Below are 19,088 nucleotides of genomic sequence, written 5' to 3'. Positions count from 1 at the left end.
CAGTGGGAGGTCATTTGGGAATAAGGAAAACTCAAGCTAAAACACAAAAACATTTTTATTAGCCTGGACTACATAAAGATGTAGTTAAATTTTGTCGATCATGTCACACATGTCAAGTGATAGGGAAACCTCAAGCAGTGATAAAACCAGCACCCTTAATACCCATTCTAGTATTTGAGGAGCCTTTTACAAGGGTCCTAATTGATTGCATAGGACTGCTCCCTAAAATGAAAAGTGGGAATCAGACGATAATGGATGTGTCTACTAGGTTTCCAGAGGCCATTCCAGCATGTAATATTACAGCTAAAAAGATTGTGGAGGAGTTACTTAAATTCTTTACTAGATATGGACTACCCACAGAAATGCAATCGGATCAAGGATCAAATTTCACCTCAAGGTCATTCAAAGAAGTTATGGCTAGCTTAGGAATAACACAATTTAAATCAACTGCGTACCATCCAGAATCGCAGGGAGCAACAGAAAGGTGGCAACAGACATTAAAGACAATATTGAGGGCTTATTGTCAAGATTATCCAGAGGATTGGGATAAAGGAATTCCATTCGTACTGTTTGCAATTAGGGATGCACCTAATGAGTCAACCAAATGTAGTCCTTTTGAACTAATCTTTGGTCATTAGGTAAGAGGACCACTTAAATTAATTAAGGAAAAATTGGTGAGTGAAAAATCGGAAATTACATTATTGGATTACGTGTCAAATTTTAGGGAACGATTAAATAGAGCAGGTGAATTGGCTAGACAACATTTAAAAGTTGCACAAAATGTGATGAAACGGGTAGCGAACAAGAAGTCCAAAGTTCGTAGTTTTGCCATTGGAGATAAAGTTTTAGTGTTGTTACCAGTGGTAGGTGAACCTTTTAAAAGCTAGGTTTTGTGGACCTTATCAGATTGAAAGGAAATGAGGTGAGGTGAATTATGTTAAGAACGCCAGATAGAAGGAAAACTCACCGAATGTGTCATGTGAATATGCTTAAAAGGTACTTTGAAAGGGAAGGAGAGAAAAAGGAGGAGGTTTTAATGATTCTAACGCAAAGTGACAAACTAAATCTAGATGACTGTGAATTTGACATACCTCAAATTAAATTGGAAAATGAGGATGTTCTTAAAAATTGGGATAAATTGTTGAGTTTTACCTTCCAGAGGAAATACGGACTGACCTGAAAGAGTTATTGATATCACATGGGCAAGTTTGTGGAGATAAATTGGGACGTACTAAAATGGCTATACATGATGTAGATGTGGGAAATGCTGTTCCAATCAAACAACATCCATACAGACTTAACCCTTTAAAATTGGCACAGGTTAACAAAGAGATTGAGAGTATGCTTAAAAATGACATAATTGAAGTGGGTTGCAGCCAATGGAGCTCACCCATAGTGATGGTACCAAACTCAGACGGTACCCAACGGTTGTGTGTGGACTATAGAAAGGTTAATGCAGTTACAACAACGGACTCTTATCCTATCCCACGTTTGGAGGATTGCATTGAGAAAGTGGGACAATCAGCTTTTATTTCCAAATTGGATTTACTTAGAAAGGGCAAAGGAGATTACAGCTTTTGTGACTCCAGATGGTATATACCAATTCAATGTTATGCCATTTGGCATGAAAAACGCACCAGCCACATTTCAACGGTTAACTAACAAAGCTGTTTCAGGATTACCCAATTGTGCCGTGTACATCGACGATCTGGTAATTTTCAGCCAGACATGGAAAGAACATTTGAAACAACTCATGGAGTTATTCGATCGACTTCAGGTGACGGGTTTGGTGATAAACCTGGCCAAAAGTGAATTTGGAAAAGCCCAAGTCACTTTCCTTGAGGAGTTTCCGATACCCTCAAGACGAAGGGAAATAATGCAATTTCTTGGCATGAGTGGATTTGATCGAACATTTGTACAAATAGTTTGGCAGTATGGTCACTCCACTGACGGACTTGCTCAAGAAGCGTAACAAATTCCAGTGGACAGCGAAGTGTCAACAGGCATTTGCCGGCCTGAAGGCTGTGTTAACCACTGCTCCTGTGTTAGCCATCCCAAATTATACAAAACCATTCAAAGTGGCGGTTGGTGCGAGTGATGTGGGCGTAGGTGCGGTGCTTCTACAAGACGACGACGAAGGGCTAGAGCGGCCAATTGGATATTTTTCAAAGAAATTGAATTCTCACCAGAAAAAGTATTCTACGATTGAGAAGGAGACTTTGAGTTTGGTGCTGACTTTGCAACATTTTCACATTTAAGTTACCAGCAATCCACCTGACACCGTTCTATATACTGATCATAATCTGTTGAGGTTTTTGGAGCGATTCCGGAATAACAATGCGAGGCTGTTTCGCTGGAGTTTATTGTTGCAGCCATTTCATTTAAAAATAGTACATGTGGCAGGACGAAAAAACGTGATAGCCGATGCTTTGTCACGAATGTGATGAACGGAAGCAATTTCAGTTGGAGGAAGAAAAACGAACAGAAAATGGACTATATTATTATACCTGTTTGCGTGTGTTGTTTTTTTTAAATGAAAAAGTATATTTACTGTGTGCATTTCTTAAAGGATAGTAAAAAAAAGTGAAAAATGAAACCATCTTGAAGTTGATGGGGGTTTTTTTTCTTGGGGGGAGGTGTCATGTGAGAGTACCTTTAAGAAATGGGTGTTTATAAATGGGTGTGTATATAAATATCTGTAGTGAGAGTACCTTTAAGAAATGGGTGTTTACTACTGCAGTGATGTCAGAGAGTGGGTGGAGCTGGGCTCTCTTGTCAGCTTTTTACTTTTGTTTTTAAGCAGGCTGCAGGGTGTGTTTTAGTTTCGTTTTCAGAGCTGGATAGCTGCAGTCACAGCCAGAAGGTGTATGAATCTCTCTCTGTAATCTAAAGACTGTAAATCGATCCTGGTGATTTAAAACTAATAACAGTAGTGACTTTAACCTGATTTGCTTCTGGTAAAAGATGTTTTAAGTCTTATGGATGTCAAAAGGAAAGCTTAAAGGATTACTTAGTGTTGTATTCTTTGGGGGTTGTATTTGAATTAATGGTTGCTAAGATGTTCACTGTATGTTTTAAAAAGGTTAACTTGAGTTCATAGAATAAACATTGTTTTGCTTTAAAAAATACTTTTCCATTTCTGCTGTACCCCACCTGTAGAGTGGGCCGTGTGCTCCCCATACCGCAATCTAGTAAAAGTTGTGGGTCATGTGAACTCCATGATACACTTTGGTGTTATCTAAACCCTGGCCCATAACAATAGTAAGAGATAGTGTTGCTAACTTTGCCTTAGTTTAATTGCTCTGTTTTATTACCTTTGCGCTTGAGTCGTCAGGTATCTTTATGATACCGCCACGTGGTTCAAGTCCGAGTGATGATCAGTAATCCAATACACCGCTTAGTAAGATTTAAAGCAAAGCACATTTATTATACACAGTAATCACTACTCATGCATAAATTCTACGTCTAACCTACTTATACGACTAACCGGCCAATACTTAACTTGGAACTGGCCCACCAGGTCAGCAAAATGAATGGCCTTTCGTTCGGGTTCTGAGCCTGCGGGATTCGAAGTTGGTACAGGTTGGTAGCTAGGAGCGCCTATCTCGTAGCGAGCGTTGAAGTAAGACTTACAGTTTTACCAGCTGCTGAGGAGTGGAGAGCCGGAAAAGCGGTGGTGAAGTGCTGAAGAGCAGAGTGCTGGTGGAGGGCAGGTGAAGAGAGCAATTTGAACTTGGACTCGATTCTTATAGTTCCCAGGGACTTCCCGCCTTTCGGGGCGGACCCTGTACCTGGTCCCAAGTGATTGGACTTTGTCCCAATCGCTTGGTTCGATTTTCTCCAATGCTGGAGCGGTTCCCTGATCGATGGGCGGTCTTGAGGTGGTCGTTCACCTCCCTTTGTGTAGGCTTCTGCTGGCGCCAAAGAGTCTGGTTTTGCTTTATGTGTCTAAATGTTGCTCAATGTTCCCGGGGATTGCTCATTAATATGCAGATGGCTGGTGTTTTGTTATGCTGATGGTTGCTGGTATCGACCTTGTCTGGCCTTTCCAGAGGTAAATACACAGTCAACCTGCAGCTGCTCGTTTTTGTCCTGTTGGCTGACTTTCCCATCAGCCTTTGCCGTTCGCCATTTAAATCGGGAGTTGGCCATTTTAAGTGGCTACAATAGACAGTGCAGGAATCCTTCCAGAGCACAATGTCTTCAAAGTCAAATATCAGTGGAGATAACCACACTGTGGGGAATGTAATCGAGAGCGCGTTCTCTGCAATCACGTTGCCCCGCGGTGTGTTGAGAGGCAGAGAAACTTGTAACAATGCAGTGGTCATAGGGATGTCACTAGAGGAATAGACAATTGCTTCTCCAACTGGCATCATGTGATGTGCATGGTGTTTTGCCTCTCTGGTGTCCGGGTAAAGGGTGGAATTTGCAGAGCTTGGCCACAATCTTCCAATCCTCCTTGAATGCGAAAATGGGGCCAGATGGCTGAAAGATTTGAATTGTTACGCATGTTTCAAAAACAAAGGGCAGAGGAATAAAGCCGACCACGCCAGACCAAACGTTGGTTTTTGGGGAAACCTTCAAACGCTATGAACAGAATTTAATCACAACAAGAATGGATGGGTGGGGGTCAAGTAGGATTTTAAAAATCCCAACCTGTGTCCAACGTGCCAACTTCCAGCCTTGGCAGAGACAGGAACAGTCATCCATGCGGATACCGGAAAGTGGGTTGGTGTCCCCCACACAAACATAGAAAAGTAGAGGAACAGGAGTAGACCATAGCCCCTCCAGCCTGCTCTATCGTTCTGTATGATCATGGCTGATCCTCTTTCCCCATAGCCCCTGATGTCTTTACTGTCTAGAAATCTATTTCTTTCCTAAGTGTACTCTAACCTTATGTGGTAGAGAATTCCATGGGTTCACCTCCTTACGAGTGAAGAAGCTTGTTATCTCAGTCCTAAATGCCCTACTCAGTATCCTGAGACTGTGGCCCTTTGATCTAGACCCCCCCCCCCCATCCCCATCCAGAGGAAACAACATCCCTGCGTCTAGTCTGTCCAGCCCTGTCAGAATTTTATACCTTTCAATGAAGCCCTCATTCTTCTAAATTCCAGTGAATACAGGTCCGGTCAACCCAATCTCTCATACGACAATCTTGCCAGCCCAGGAATCGGTCTGGTGAACGTTCGCTGCACTCCCTCTCTGGCAAGTATATCCTTTCTTGGATAACAAGACCAAAACTGCCCACAATACTCCAGGTGTGGTCTCGCCCAAGGCCCTATACAACTACTGTAAGGCATCCTTGCTGCTGTACTCAAACCCTCAATCCAGCCAAGATAAGGGCTAGTAATCTGGGAAGGTAATTGTTTGGCATTTCAAAAAGTAGGGACTTAAAAATTGGAGCTTACGTCTAATTGTCATAAAGTGAATCGTACTGTCCAGCTTGACTAAGTTCTTTGAAGTGGGTGGTTGATAAGTATCACGCAGCTCATATTGTTTATATGGACCTTCAAAATGCATTTGATCATATAATAGACTAGGTATTAGAAGTTAAACGTAGAAGATTAAAAGGGCAGAACAGGGAAGAGTATTGATGAACTCTGCTGATTACTAACAAAGAAAATGCTTTGCCTGAGAATAAGGATATTTCAGAAGCCCTGCTGTGCAAAATGTAGACATTAGTGAAAATATATGCAAAACAGAGAAATAAAAGGAACGTAGAATAAAATTCTCCCAAGAAATAAGTGTCACTTTAGGTGGGTTTCATGGGGTGGTTCCTGCCGGGTGTTTGAGTGTGATCCAGACCAGTATTCACCCACACTTAAGTAATTTCTCACTGAAAACTCCCACGCTTCAAACTAAAGACGACAGCGTGACCAACTCCTCTGAAATCAGGGCGCCCTTTTAAAAGGGTGCCCAGATCTCAAAGTGAGGCTGAGACCACCCCCCCCCCCCTTCCGCAGACATGGGCGACGCCACCGACATTCGACCTGGGAGGCGCAACCCCCTCTCCCCAATATCATCCAGGCATGTGGGTGACTTGGCCCCACATCCATCCATCCTCCTAGGCATTGGCCCTCTGTCACCTAAAGTGAGCATACCTCGATTATGGGGTAGCTGATGGACCCCCCCCCCCACCTTTAGGCTTCTCCCTTCACCCCCCTCCCCACCCTTAATACCCCACCTTTCAAGGGCATGGCCCTTGTAGCCACTGCCAAGTTGGCAGTGCCCAGGCACCAGACCACTGCCTTGCCCTGTCCCTCTCATCTGGGGGAGGAGGGGGGCGGGGGGGGGGGGGGGGGACCAATGGCCTCCGAGCCCTCCAGTGTGGCCATCATGTCTGATTTCTGTTCCTGGACGCCATACTAATTTGCGCTGGCATCTGGCTTTGCCACTGGGGCCGGTGAATGCTGGGTGCCCGGAGATTGCAGCCTAATGACTCATTTAAACATGCCTATCTGGATCACACCCAGTGAGGTGTTGCATTGAGTGGTAAATCCAGTGGCTAGGTAGGGCATACTGGGTCTGGTGCATCGCGTGCGGCTGTGCACTCAACCCAAAACCCATGTTTGGCCCCTCCCGCTATGCACCCAGTGTAACGGGATCGGCACCGGGCGCAACGTGTTGGGAAAATCACTCCTGGTAATTTTTGAAGGAAGGAAGTTTGGAAAGAAGTCCATTCTGAGAGTATTTGGGGAGGATGGAAGGGAAGGGGTTTTGTCCAGCTCTATGGAATATTTCTGCTCCTATCATAGATGTTGGTGGGAAGCCTATTACCACAGAAGGAAATAATTTGAAGAAGGGACCTTCATTTTTGTAGCACCTCTCGTGATTTCAGTATGTCCCAAAGTGCCTCACAACCAATGGTTGGTTTTTGAAGTGTAGCCACTGCTATCATGTAGGGCACTGAGGCCAACACTTTTACACAGCAGGGTCTCACGGTGTTTGATTTTAGTGAAATTGGCCAGGAGATATTTGTTGACCATGACATTAGGAGGATTCCCATCCCTGTTGTGCTGTGGAATGTTCTACACAGGCCAGAGAGGGCATATGGGGCATTGGTTTACCAACTTATTCAAAAAACGTTGTAACACTCCTCCCTTCGTACTGGGACCTAGATTATGCGGACAATTTGTGAAGCAGGACTCCATTCCACCACGTTCCGACTGCATGCTGACAGTGCTGCTACCAAGTTACAGCTGGTTGTTTCTTTTGACTAGGGATATTGACCAGAATTGGGGCCCAACAGACAGGACAGCAGGAGTTTTATTTGCATGTTTGCTGAGAAAGAATGATTTCAACTTCCTGCTGTGTTTTTCAGGCATCCGTACGTCTGACTCCGACGACCATGTTGTATTCTGGGAAAACCCCCGATGGGAGTCATAACCTGGTAAGTTGCATTGAGTGGTAAATCCATTAGGTAAGGAAGGACCTAGTGAAAGCAACAGCTAGAAACTGTCCCAAAAACGTCGGCCTGGGGCAGCACGGTGGCGCAGAGGTTAGCACTGCTGTCTCATGGTGCCCTGGACCCAGGTTCGATCCCGGCTATGGGTCACCGTCCGTGTGGAGTTTGCACATTCTCTCCGTGTCTGCGTGGGTTTTACCCCCACAACCCAAAGGTGTGCAGTGTAGGTGGATTGGCCAGGCTAAATTGCCCCTTAATTTATTTTTAAAAAATCAACGTTGGCCTGCATTACATAGAACATACAGTGTAGAAGGAGGCCATTCGGCCCATCGTGGTTGCACTGACCCACATTAAGCCCTATCCCCGTAACCCAATAACCCCTCCTAAACTTTTTAGGCACTAAGGGCAATTTAGCATGGCCAGTCCACCTAACCTGCACGTCTTTGGACTGTGGGAGGAAACCCACGCAGACACGGGGAGAGGGGCTGTTTAGCACAGGGCTAAAGAGCTGGCTTTGAAAGCAGACCAAGACAAGCCAGCAGCACGGTTCAATTCCCGTACCAGCCTCCCCGAACAGGCACCGGAATGTGGCGACTAGGGGCTTTTCACAGTAACTTCATTTGAAGCCTACTTGTGACAATAAGCGATTTTCATTTCAGAATGTGCAGACTCCGCACAGACAGTGACCCAGTGGGGAATCGAACCTGGGAACCTGGCGCTGTGAAGCCGCAATGCTATCCACTTGTGCTACCGTGCTGCTATATTAATATAGCACATTTGGCAGAGTCAAATGTCCCAAAGCCCTTCACTGGTGCTTTATCAAAAAAAAGGTTCATTATGGTGTAGTATTAGCAGTGAGGAACATAATGCAATCCTTTAACAAACTGCATAGCCCTATTTTCATAAAAGTGGACAAGAAAAGCTATGTACTGAATCATAGAATTGTTACTGTGCAGAATTGTGGCCCATTGTGTCTGCACCATCTCTCCAAATGAGCATATGACTTGCTGCCATTCTCCTGTCTTTTCCCCCTACCCCTTCACATTGTTTCTATTCAAAGAATCATCTAATGCCCTCTTGAATGCCTTTATTACCTCCACCACACTTCTAGGCAGCACATTCATTGTGTGAAAAAGTTTTTTTTGCTTGTTTTGCAAATCCCATTAAATCGGCGCCCTCTTGTACTCAATCCTTTTACAAGCGGGAACAGTTTCTCCCTTTTACTCTCATGCCCCTCATAATTTTGAACACCTCTATCAAATCTCTGACCAAGAGTCATCCAGACTCGAAACATTAGCTCCCTTCTCTCTCCACAGGTGCTCTCAGACCTGCTGAGGTTGTCCAGTATTTTCTGTTTTTGTTTTGGATTCTAGCATCCGCAGTAACTTGCTTTTATCTATCAAATTTCCATTTGGCCGCCTTCTGTCCCAGGAGAGCAATCCCAACCTCTCCAATCTGCCCTCATAACTGAAATGTCACATCCCTGGAACCATAGAAGAAAAGCTAAGTCAATCTGGAAGGCAGAGTGATTAAAGACCAATAAAGGCACAAGGGAGTAGTTTGGCAAGGCTGGATGGCATTTATTTCAATGCAAGGAGCCTTGTGAGTAAGGCAGATGAGTTGAGGGTGTTGATTGACATTCAGGAATATGACATTATGCTAAAGCAGAGACATGGTTGAGGGAGGGGAAGGACTGGCAACTCAGTATTCCGGGGTATGGAATCTTCAAGCGAGATGACGGGGGAGAGGGGGTTCAAGGAGTTAATTACTGCAGTAAGGAGGGATGATAGCTTAAAAGGTTCCTAAATGAGGCCATATGAGTAGAAGGGGAAATCACATTGTAGGGAGTGTACTATCGCCCCCCAAACACTCAGGGAGTGTATTGTGGGAAGGCAAATATGTCAGCGTTTTCAAAAAATATATAAATAATAGGGTAATAATAGTTAAGGATTTCCACTGTCCCAATATTAACTGGGATAGCCAAAGTGTGAAAGGCTTCAGGAGAGCTTTTTGTGCCAGTACTAGAAAGTCCTGCAAGAGACTTTAATAATCTTTATTATTGTCACAAGTAGGCTCACATTAACACTACAGTGAAGTTACTGTGGAAAGCCCCTGTGGTCCGAAAATAAATGTTCTGAATTGGGGAAAGACCAATTGTAATAGGATAAGACAGGGTCTGGCCAAAGTCGACTGGGAGCAGCTACTTGTAGGAAAACCTACAGCAGAGCAGTGGGATTCATTCAAGAAGGGAATGGGGGTGAGTACAGGGCCACCATGTTCCTGTAAAGGTGAAGGGTGGGAGCAACAAGTCCAGAGAACCCTGGATGTGAAGGAATATCAGGGTTGGATAAGGAGGCAAAAAAAGGGTGGCTTATGGCGGATACCGAGGATTCAAAACAGCGGAAGCCCTAGAGAAGCATAGAGCGTGCAGGCGGTTACTTTGAAAATAAATTAGGAGAGCGAAGAGGGAGCATGAAAAGACACTGGCAGGTAAAATAAAGGAAAACCCAAAGGTGTTTTATAAGTATATTAATGGGAAGAGGATGACCAGGGAAAGAGTAGGGCCTATTGGGAATCAATCAATGAATCAAACCAATGTGGAGTGGAAGATGTAGGTGAGGTTGTAAATGAGTACTTTGCATCTGTGTTCCCTATAGAGAAGAATGATGAAGTTATACAAATCAGGGAGGGGGACTATGATGTATGGTCTTGAACAAATTAACATTGAGAGGGAAGAGATAGTAATGGTTTTATCAGGCCTAAAAGTGGATAAATACCCAGGCCCAAATGAGATGTATCCCAGGCTGCTGTGGGAGGCAGGGGAGGAGATTTCAGAGGCTCTTGTCAACAATTTTCAAATCTTCTTTGGCCACAGGAGAGGTGCCAGAGGATTGAGGACAGCAAATGTGGTACCATTATTCAAGAAGGGAAGTAGTAAACACAATCCCTCAGGACTTGTTGTCCGGTACTCTCTGCTACTCTGAGGTTGATCTTCTAACGAGTTCCTTTAGTTCTCCACATTTTAGCCATTTTCTCACCCAATCCCAAGATTCACCTTTAATTGCCACAGTTTTAAATGTGGATAAAACTCTTTTTAATAATAATAATATATCCTTTGGAGGGTACATACAGAGTCCTTCAACAGTCTACGGGTTGTTACTTCCTCGCAGAAATGGAGGGGGTTAGTCAGGCAGGTTCATTCTTGCCTGAGTTCATGTTGTCTGCTGTTTTAATAGGTACTGGAGCTTAACCCCTTTTAAACGTGTATTACCTGTGAAATAGCTGGTAATATAGGCAATGCTGCAAAATTGGCCATATGTTCTTGTATATTTTATTCACAACTTTTTTTTCCCTTTATTAATTCAAGGAAAGGCTGCATATTGAAAGACAGAGTAATGGATTATGCAGTTTGAAAAATAAATGTTTAAGAAGATTTTGGATATTTTCAATAAGGCAAAATAAAGACTTGAACCCGATCTGAGATTTGTTCAAGTTTGCCTCCAGAGGGGGTGGCATGTGGTGCAGTGGTTAGCACTGGGACTGTGGCACTGAGGACCCGGGTTCGAATCCCGGCCCTGGGTCACTGTCCGTGTGGAGTTTGCACATTCTCCCCATGTCTGCGTGGGTTTCACCCCCGCAACCCAAAAGTTGTGCAGGTTAGATGGATTGGCTATGCTAAATTGGCACTTAATTGGAATAAAAATAATTGGGTACTCTAAATTTATTGAAAAAAAGAACACTTTAAGATCTTTTTAAAAAAAAAAACATTTTATTAAAGGTTTTCATAAAATATCAATAACAAAATGAAAAAGAAACCCAACAGGGTTAAGTACAAAACACAGTCCGGAAAAGCAACCCCCCTTCGCCCCTGTACATAAATAATAAATTAACATTAACACCCCGACTTAATACAACAAGTATATACACCCCCTCAGAACCTCCAGTGTAAATAACAAAAAAATAAAAATAAAGTGACACCCCCCCACCCCCCGAGCTGCTGCTGCCATTGACCAATGTCTATCGTTCTGCCAGGAAGTCTAAGAACGGTTGCCACCGCCTAAAGAACCCTTGTACCGACCCTCTCAAGGCGAATTTCACCCTCTCCAACTTAATAAACCCCGCCATATCGTTGATCCAGGATTCCACGCTTGGGGGCCTCACATCCTTCCACTGAAGAAGTATCCTTCGCCGGGCTACCAGGGACGCAAACGCCAGAATTTCGGCCTCTTTCGCCTCCTGCACTCCCGGCTCCTCTGCCACCCCAAATATTGCGAGCCCCCAGCCCAATTTGACCCTGGATCCCATCACCCTTGACACCATCCTCGCTACGCCCTTCCAAAATTCCTCCAGCGCTAGGCATGCCCAGAACATATGGGTGTGGTTTGCTGGGCTTCCTGAGCACCTAACACACCTGTCCTCACTCCGAAAGAACCGGCTCATCCTTGTCCCGGTCATGTGTGCCCTGTGCAGCACCTTAAACTGTATGAGGCTGAGCCTCGCGCACGATGAGGAAGAGTTCACCCTCCCCAGGGCATCTGCCCACGTCCCCTCTTCGATCTCCTCTCCCAAATCCTCCTCCCACTTACCTTTTACCTCCACCACCGAGGCCTCCTCCTCCTCCTGCATCACCTGGTAAGTTTCCGAGATCTCCCCCCCCCCCCCCCCCCCCCCCCCCCCCCCCCGAGAGCACCCTGTCTTGTAGTGTGTGTGGCAGTAGCCGCGGGAATTCCACCACCTGCCGTCTGGCAAACGCCCTTACCTGTAAGTACCTGAACGTGTTCCCCGGGGGGGGGGGAGCCCGTACTTCTCTTCCAGCTCACCCAAGCTCGCGAACTTCCCGTCCAAAACAGGTCCCCCAACTTTCGTATTCCTGCCCTGTGCCACCCCGCAAACCCTCCACCTGTTCTTCCCGGGACGAACCGGTGGTTCCCCCATAATGGGGTCCCCGCCGAGGCCCCCACTTCCCCCCTGTGCCGCCTCCACTGCCTCCAAATTTTGAGGGCAGCCACCACCACCGGGCTCGTGGTATACCTCCTTGGAGGGAGCGGCAGTGGCGCCGTTGCCAGCGCCCCCAGACTCGTACCCACACAAGACGCCGTCTCCAGCCTCTTCCATGCAGCCCCCTCCCCCTCCATCACCCACTTGCGCACCATCGTCGCATTGGCGGCCCAGTAATATCCACAGAGGTTGGGCAACGCCAGTCCCCCCCTATCTCTACTCCACTCCAGGAACATCCTTCTCACCCTCGGAGTCCCTCGCGCCCACACAAACCCCATTATACTCCTGTTAACCCGCCTGAAAAAAGCCTTCGGGATAAACACGGGGAGGCACTGGAACAGGAACAAAAACCTTGGGAGCACGGTCATTTTGATTGACTGCACCCTACCCGCCAGGGACAGCGGCAACGCGTCCCACCTCCTGAACTCCTCCTCCAGTTGCTCCACCAGCCTTGTAAAATTAAGCCTATGCAGGGCCCCCCAGCTCCTGGCCACCTGGACTCCCAAATACCTGAAGCTCCTCTCCACTTTTTTTAGTGGGAGCTCGCCAATCCCCCTCTCCTGGTCCCCTGGATGAACTACGAACAGCTCGCTCTTCCCCATGTTGAGCTTGTACCCCGAAAAGTCCCCGAATTCCCTAAGAATCCTCATTACCTCCGGCATTCCTCCCACCGGGTCCGCCACATACAGCAGCAAGTCGTCCGCATAAAGTGACACCCTATGGTCCTCCCCACCACGCACCAACCCCCTCCAGTTCCTTGACTCCCTCAGTGCCGTAGCCAGCGGTTCAATCGCCAGTGCAAAGAGCAGGTGGGATAAGGGCCACCCCTGTCTTGTCCCTCGGTGCAACTGAACGTACTCGGACCTCCTCCTGTTTGTGGCCACACTCGCCATCGGGACCTCATACAGCAGCCTAACCCACCTGACAAACCCCTCCCCGAACCCGAACCTCTTCAGCACCTCCCACAGGTACCCCCACTCTACCCTATCGAAGGCTTTCTCAGCGTCCATCGCCACCACAATCTCCGCCTCCCCCTCCCTCGCCGGCATCATGATAACGTTCAAAAGCCTCCGCACATTCGCGTTCAACTGCCTCCCCTTCACAAACCCCGTCTGGTCTTCATGGATGATCTGCGGCACACAATCCTCAATCCTCGTGGCTAAGACCTTCGCTAGCACCTTGGCATCTACATTTAGCAAGGAGATCGGTCTGTAAGACCCACACTGCAAGGGATCCTTGCCTGCTTCAGGATCAAGGAGATCAGTGCCCGGGACATCATCGGGGGGCAAAGCCCCCCCCCCCTCCCTTGCCTCATTGAAGGTCCTAACTAACAACGGGCCCAACAGGTCCAAATATTTTTTATAAAATTCAACCGGGAAACCGTCTGGCCCCGGTGCCTTCCCCGCCTGCATGCTTCCTATCCCTTTGATCAGCTCCTCCAGCCCAATCGGGGCCCCCAATCCCGCCACCAGTCCCTCTTCCACCTTTGGAAACCTCAATTGGTCCAGGAAGCGGCCCATCCCTCCCTCCGCCCATGGGGGCTCGGATCGGTACAATTCCTCGTAGAAGTCCCTGAAGACCCCATTGATGCCAACTCCTCTCCGCACCACACTCCCTCCCCTGTCCTTAACACCCCCAATCTCCCTAGCTGCGTCCCGCTTCCGAAGCTGATGCGCCAGCATCCGGCTTGCCTTTTCCCCATACTCGTAAATCACCCCCTGGGCCTTCCTCCACTGCACCTCCGCCTTCCTGGTGGTCACCAGGTCGAATTCGGCCTGGAGGCTACGCCTCTTCCTCAACAATCCTTCCTCGGGCTCCTCCGCATACCTCCTGTCTACCCTCACCATCTCCCCCACCAGCCTCTCCCTCTCCCCCCGCTCCCTCTGCTCCTTGTGGGCCCTAATGGAGATCAGCTCTCCCCTCACCACCGCCTTCAGTGCCTCCCATACCATCCCCACTCGGACCTCCCCGTTGTCGTTGGTCTCCAAGTACCTCTCTATACTTCCTCGGACCCGCTCGCTCACCACCTCGTCCGCCAACAGCCCCACCTCCAAGCGCGACAGCGGGCGCTGGTCCCTCTCCTCCCCCATCTTCAAGTCCACCCAATGCGGGGCGTGGTCCGAAATGGCTATTGCCGAATACTCGGTATCCTCTACTCTCGCTATCAGCGCCCTAATCAAGATGAAAAAGTCGATTCGGGAATAAGCCTGATGGACATGTGAGAAGAATGAAAATTCCCTAGCCCCCGGCCTTGCAAATCTCCAAGGGTCCACCCCTCCCATCTGGTCCATAAACCCCCTCAGCACTTTAGCCGCTGCCCCGGCTTCCTACCCGTCCTAGACCTGGAGCGATCCAGTGCCGGATCCAACACCGTGTTAAAGTCTCCCCCCATTATCAGGCCCCCCACTTCCAAGTCTGGGATCCGACCCAACATACGCCGCATAAAACCCGCATCGTCCCAGTTCGGGGCATACACATTGACCAGTACCACCCTCTCTCCCTGCAACTTACCGCTTACCATTATGTACCTACCGCCATTATCTGCCACAATGCTCGACGTCTCAAACGACACCTTCTTTCCCACCAAGATCGCCACCCCTCGATTTTTGGCATCGAGCCCCGAGTGAAACACCTGACCTACCCACCCTTTCCTCAATCTTACCTGGTCTGCCACCTTCAGGTGTGTCTCCTGAAGCATAGCGACATCCGCCTTGAGCCCCTTCAGGTGCACGAACATGCGGGCCCGCTTAACCGGCCCATTCAGTCCCCTTACATTCCAGGTTATCAGCCGGATCAGGGGGCTACCCACCCCCCCCCCCGCCGACTAGCCATGACCCCTCCTCGGCCAGCCACGCGCCCGCACCCCACACCCAGCCCGTTCCTAACAGCGGCATGCCCCCATCTCAACCCCCCCCCCCCCCACTCGCTCCAGCTCCTCCTTGACCATAGCAGCAGCAACTCGATTCTCCCCCCCCCCGCCGGCTAGGACCCATCCTAGCTGATTTACTCCCCCCATTGCACTTCCGCAAGTCAGCTGACTCCTGCTGACACCAGCCACTCCCGCCTCTCCTTCGACTCCTCCCATTGTGTGGCACACCCTCCTCTCCCGTCCCCATCCATAGGCTCTACCCCTCCCCCTTCTGTTCTAAGTGCGGGAAGCAACCCTCGCTTCCCCGCCCCGGCCCCAGCCCCTTCAGTCTTCAGCGTGGGGAAAAAGCCCGCGCTTTCCATCCACCAAGCCCCGCCACCTCTGACGCAACTCCTTTTACAGGCCCGGTCCCCTCACCCCTGACTCGGGCCTCCCCTTCCCCCGCGGGGCCCCATCTTTCCTCCAAGAGCCCCCCCGACCAACCCAACCAAGATAGTGCCCAACCCGCCCCAGCCACCCTCACCGACCCAAAAGAGAAAAAACACAAAGAAAAGAAACCCGGAGCAATACAAAGGCCCCCTCCCCCCTCGAAACAAAAATAAACATAGCATATCAACCGCAGTCCCCAATCGCCCGTCCCGACCCTCAATCTGTGTCCAACGTCTCGGCCTGAACAAAGGCCCACGCCTCCTCCGGAGACTCTAAATAATGGTGCCGGTCCTTGTAGGTAACCCACAGTCGCGCCGGCTGCAACATGCCAAACTTCACCCCCTTCCTGTGCAGCACCGCCTTCGCTCGATTGTACCCGGCCCTCCTCTTCACCACCTCCGCACTCCAGTCTTGATATATCCGAACCTCCGCATTCTCCCACCTGCTGCTCCTCTCCTTCTTGGCCCACCTGAGCACACACTCCCGATCGACGAACCGATGGAACCTCACCAGCACCGCCCACGGAGGCTCGTTAGCCTTGGGCCTCCTCGCCAGCACTCTATGGGCCCCTTCCAGCTCCAGGGGCCCCTGGAAGGACCCCGCTCCCATCAGCGAGTTCAACATGATGACCACATAGGCCCCCACGTCCAGCCCCTCCGGGAGGCCCAGAATCCGCAGATTCTTCTGCCTCGACCGATTCTCCATCTCCTCGAACCGCTCCTGCCATTTCTTGTGGAGTGCCTTGTGCGCCTCCACCTTTACCGCCAGGCCTAAGATCTCGTCCTCATTGTCAGAGATCTTTTGTCGAGCCTCGCGGATCGTTACTCCCTGGGCCGTCTGTGTCTCCAGCAGCTTATCAATAGACGCCTTCATCGGCTCTAGCAGGTCAGTTTTAATCTCTCTGAAGCAGCGCTGGATACCCTCCTGCTGCTCCTCCGCCCACTGCCTCCACGCTGCCTGGTCTCCGCCCGCCGCACCTTCTTCCCTCGCACCTTCTTCGGGTCCACCAACACCTTTTTTGTCGCCCCACTCCTAGTTGAAGCCATATACTGATGGGGAGCTGTTGTCGACTCCTTCCCACACTGGGAAACGTCGAAAAAGTGCCGTTAGGGGCCCGGAAAAGAGCCCAAAAGTCAGTTTTCGCAGGAGCCGCCGAATGTGCGACTTAGCTCCGCATAGCCGCAACCGGAAGTCCTCGGAACACTTTAAGATCTAATGTACAACTCTGAATGTTTATAGATTTACAGTTGCCCCTGGGGTGTCATGGTGTCTTCCTGGTGTCAGAAGTGTGTTAATTAGAATCTGGAGCGAGTGAGAGTTCGGTGCACGTCCCTCCATTTGGCAGATCCTCCGAGCTTGGTGTTACAGCTCCATGCTGCAGAAGATATTCCTCAGAATCCATAGAATCCCTACAGTACAGAAGGAGGTCATTTCTCCCATCGAGTCTGCAAAGAACACCTTACATGTGAAAGAAAACGGGTACTGTGCCTCTGGTACTGATTAGAATTTTATAGCTTGGTGTTTTTTTTACATTATAGTTTTAATCACTGGAAACAAAGCAAAGCAAACAATAGCTAGATGTGAATAGTGCAAGATGGGCACTTACCTGGCAGCACGGTGGCGCAGTGGTTAGCACTGCTGCCTCATAGCGCCGAGGTCCCAGATTCGATCCCGGCTTTGGGTCACTGTCCGTGTGGAGTTTGCCCATTCTCCCCCTGTCTGCGTGGGTTTCACCCCTACAACCCAAAGATGTACAGGTTAGGTGGATTGGCCACGCTAAATTGCCCCTTAATTGGAAAAAATAAAGAAATAATTGGGCACTCTAAATTTATTTTAAAAACGTTTGCCTCCAGAATCTTAGAGTCGATCACAGATAATTTACAGAAAGAAGCCACTCGGCCCATTGAGTCTGTGCTGACCACCCAGCCGAACCCCACTTTGCAATATTTGGTCCATCGTAAGGCAGCTTACGGCAGTTGGGTGCACATCCAGGCACATTGATGTATTGTGTGTGAGATGTAGTGTGTGGGTCAAGGCAGTGATACTTTAAGGTTAGTATTTTTTCTTGATTGCGCAGAGAAGTGCCAGATACCTCTACAACGAATTGCCTGTCCGCATTGCTCATCGCATTAAGGGATTTCGGTGCCTTCCCTTCATCATTGGCTGCAATCCCACGATTCTGCAGGTGGTAAGTGCAACCAATTAATAATTGAATCCACTCTCGAGCTGTTACTAAATTGAGGCACTACTGTTTAAAGCACTGAAAATAAATTGATGAAAACTGATTTTTCTGATTGCTCAAGTATTGGGATTTTCACCGTGAGGAAAATCTAGTGTTAGCAATTTGTGCAGCTAGAACTCAAAGCTTTTAGTTATTCGGTTCAATAAAAGTTTTATATAATTCTTTTTCGAAAACAAATTGTGCTTAAATATGCAATAAAGTTCCAAAAACAATAGACGTAGCTGTAAATGGGAACATTGAAAGGGGAGGAGACGGGGAAAGCGGGACTTGCAGGAGGGTGGGGAGGGGGACTCCAAAGCTAGTTGAGGATAGAGAGCCAATACTGCGAGAAATGTGTCCGAGCTATACAAAGAGACCACACAGAGAAGTGTTCAACCGGGTCAAGACTGCCGTCTTTAAGAAAGGGGTGAGGTTCGGGATGCTGTGCCCAGCCCACCTTTGGTTGGCCCACAACGTCAGCGAATAGTATGATAATAATCTTTATTGTCACAAGTAGGCTTATATTAAACTGCAATGAAGTTACTGTGAAAATCCCCAAGTCGCCACACTCCTGCGCCTGTTCGAGTGCACATAGGAAGAATTCAGAATGTCCAAATGACCTCTAACAGCACGTCTTTTGGGACTTGTGGGAGGAAACCGGAGCACCCGGAGGAAACCCACGCAGACACAGGGAGAACGTGCAGACTCTGCACAGACAGTGGCCCAAGCCAGGAATCGAACCTTGGACCCTGGAGCTGTGAAGCAACAGTGCTAGCCACTGTGCTGCCGGCAGAGGAAGCAATGGAGTTTGTGAGAGACCATGAACTGGCAGGACAGGGAGGACATTGAACTTTGAAGGAAATGCCTTTGGAGAGGGGGGGAGGGGAGGTTGGGCCCCCCGACCAGGCTGGTCACATGGAATGAACAAAGAACAAAGAAAAGTACAGCACAGGAACAGGCCCTTCGGCCCTCCAAGCCCATGCCGACCGTGCTGCCCGTCTGAACTAAAATCTTCTACACTTCCTGGGTCCGTATCCTTCTATTCCCATCCTATTCATGTATTTGTCAAGATGCCCCTTAAATGTCACTATCATCCTTGCTTCCACCACTTCCTCCGACAGCGAGTTCCAGGCACCCACTGCCCTCTGTGTAGAAATACTTGCCTC

At 48.6% G+C, this 19,088-nt stretch overlaps 1 protein-coding gene across 5 annotated transcripts in view; it reads left to right on the top strand.

The window, feature by feature from the left end:
• Window positions 1–19,088, top strand: part of bckdk (branched chain ketoacid dehydrogenase kinase) — a 104,339-nt gene that overhangs the window by 12,236 nt on the left and 73,015 nt on the right. For all 5 annotated transcript variants that reach the window (XM_072469257.1, XM_072469255.1, XM_072469254.1 and 2 more), the window contains exons 2-3: window positions 7,322–7,390; window positions 17,779–17,889. In XM_072469257.1, the coding sequence (XP_072325358.1) occupies window positions 7,322–7,390; window positions 17,779–17,889 (180 nt within the window). The remainder of the gene's footprint in view (window positions 1–7,321; window positions 7,391–17,778; window positions 17,890–19,088) is intronic.

Source organism: Scyliorhinus torazame, chromosome 12 (genome assembly GCF_047496885.1).
Source record: "Scyliorhinus torazame isolate Kashiwa2021f chromosome 12, sScyTor2.1, whole genome shotgun sequence".
NCBI lineage: Eukaryota > Metazoa > Chordata > Chondrichthyes > Carcharhiniformes > Scyliorhinidae > Scyliorhinus > Scyliorhinus torazame.
Note: the sequence above shows the minus strand (reverse complement) of the source record. Positions and strands in the feature narration are given on the sequence as shown.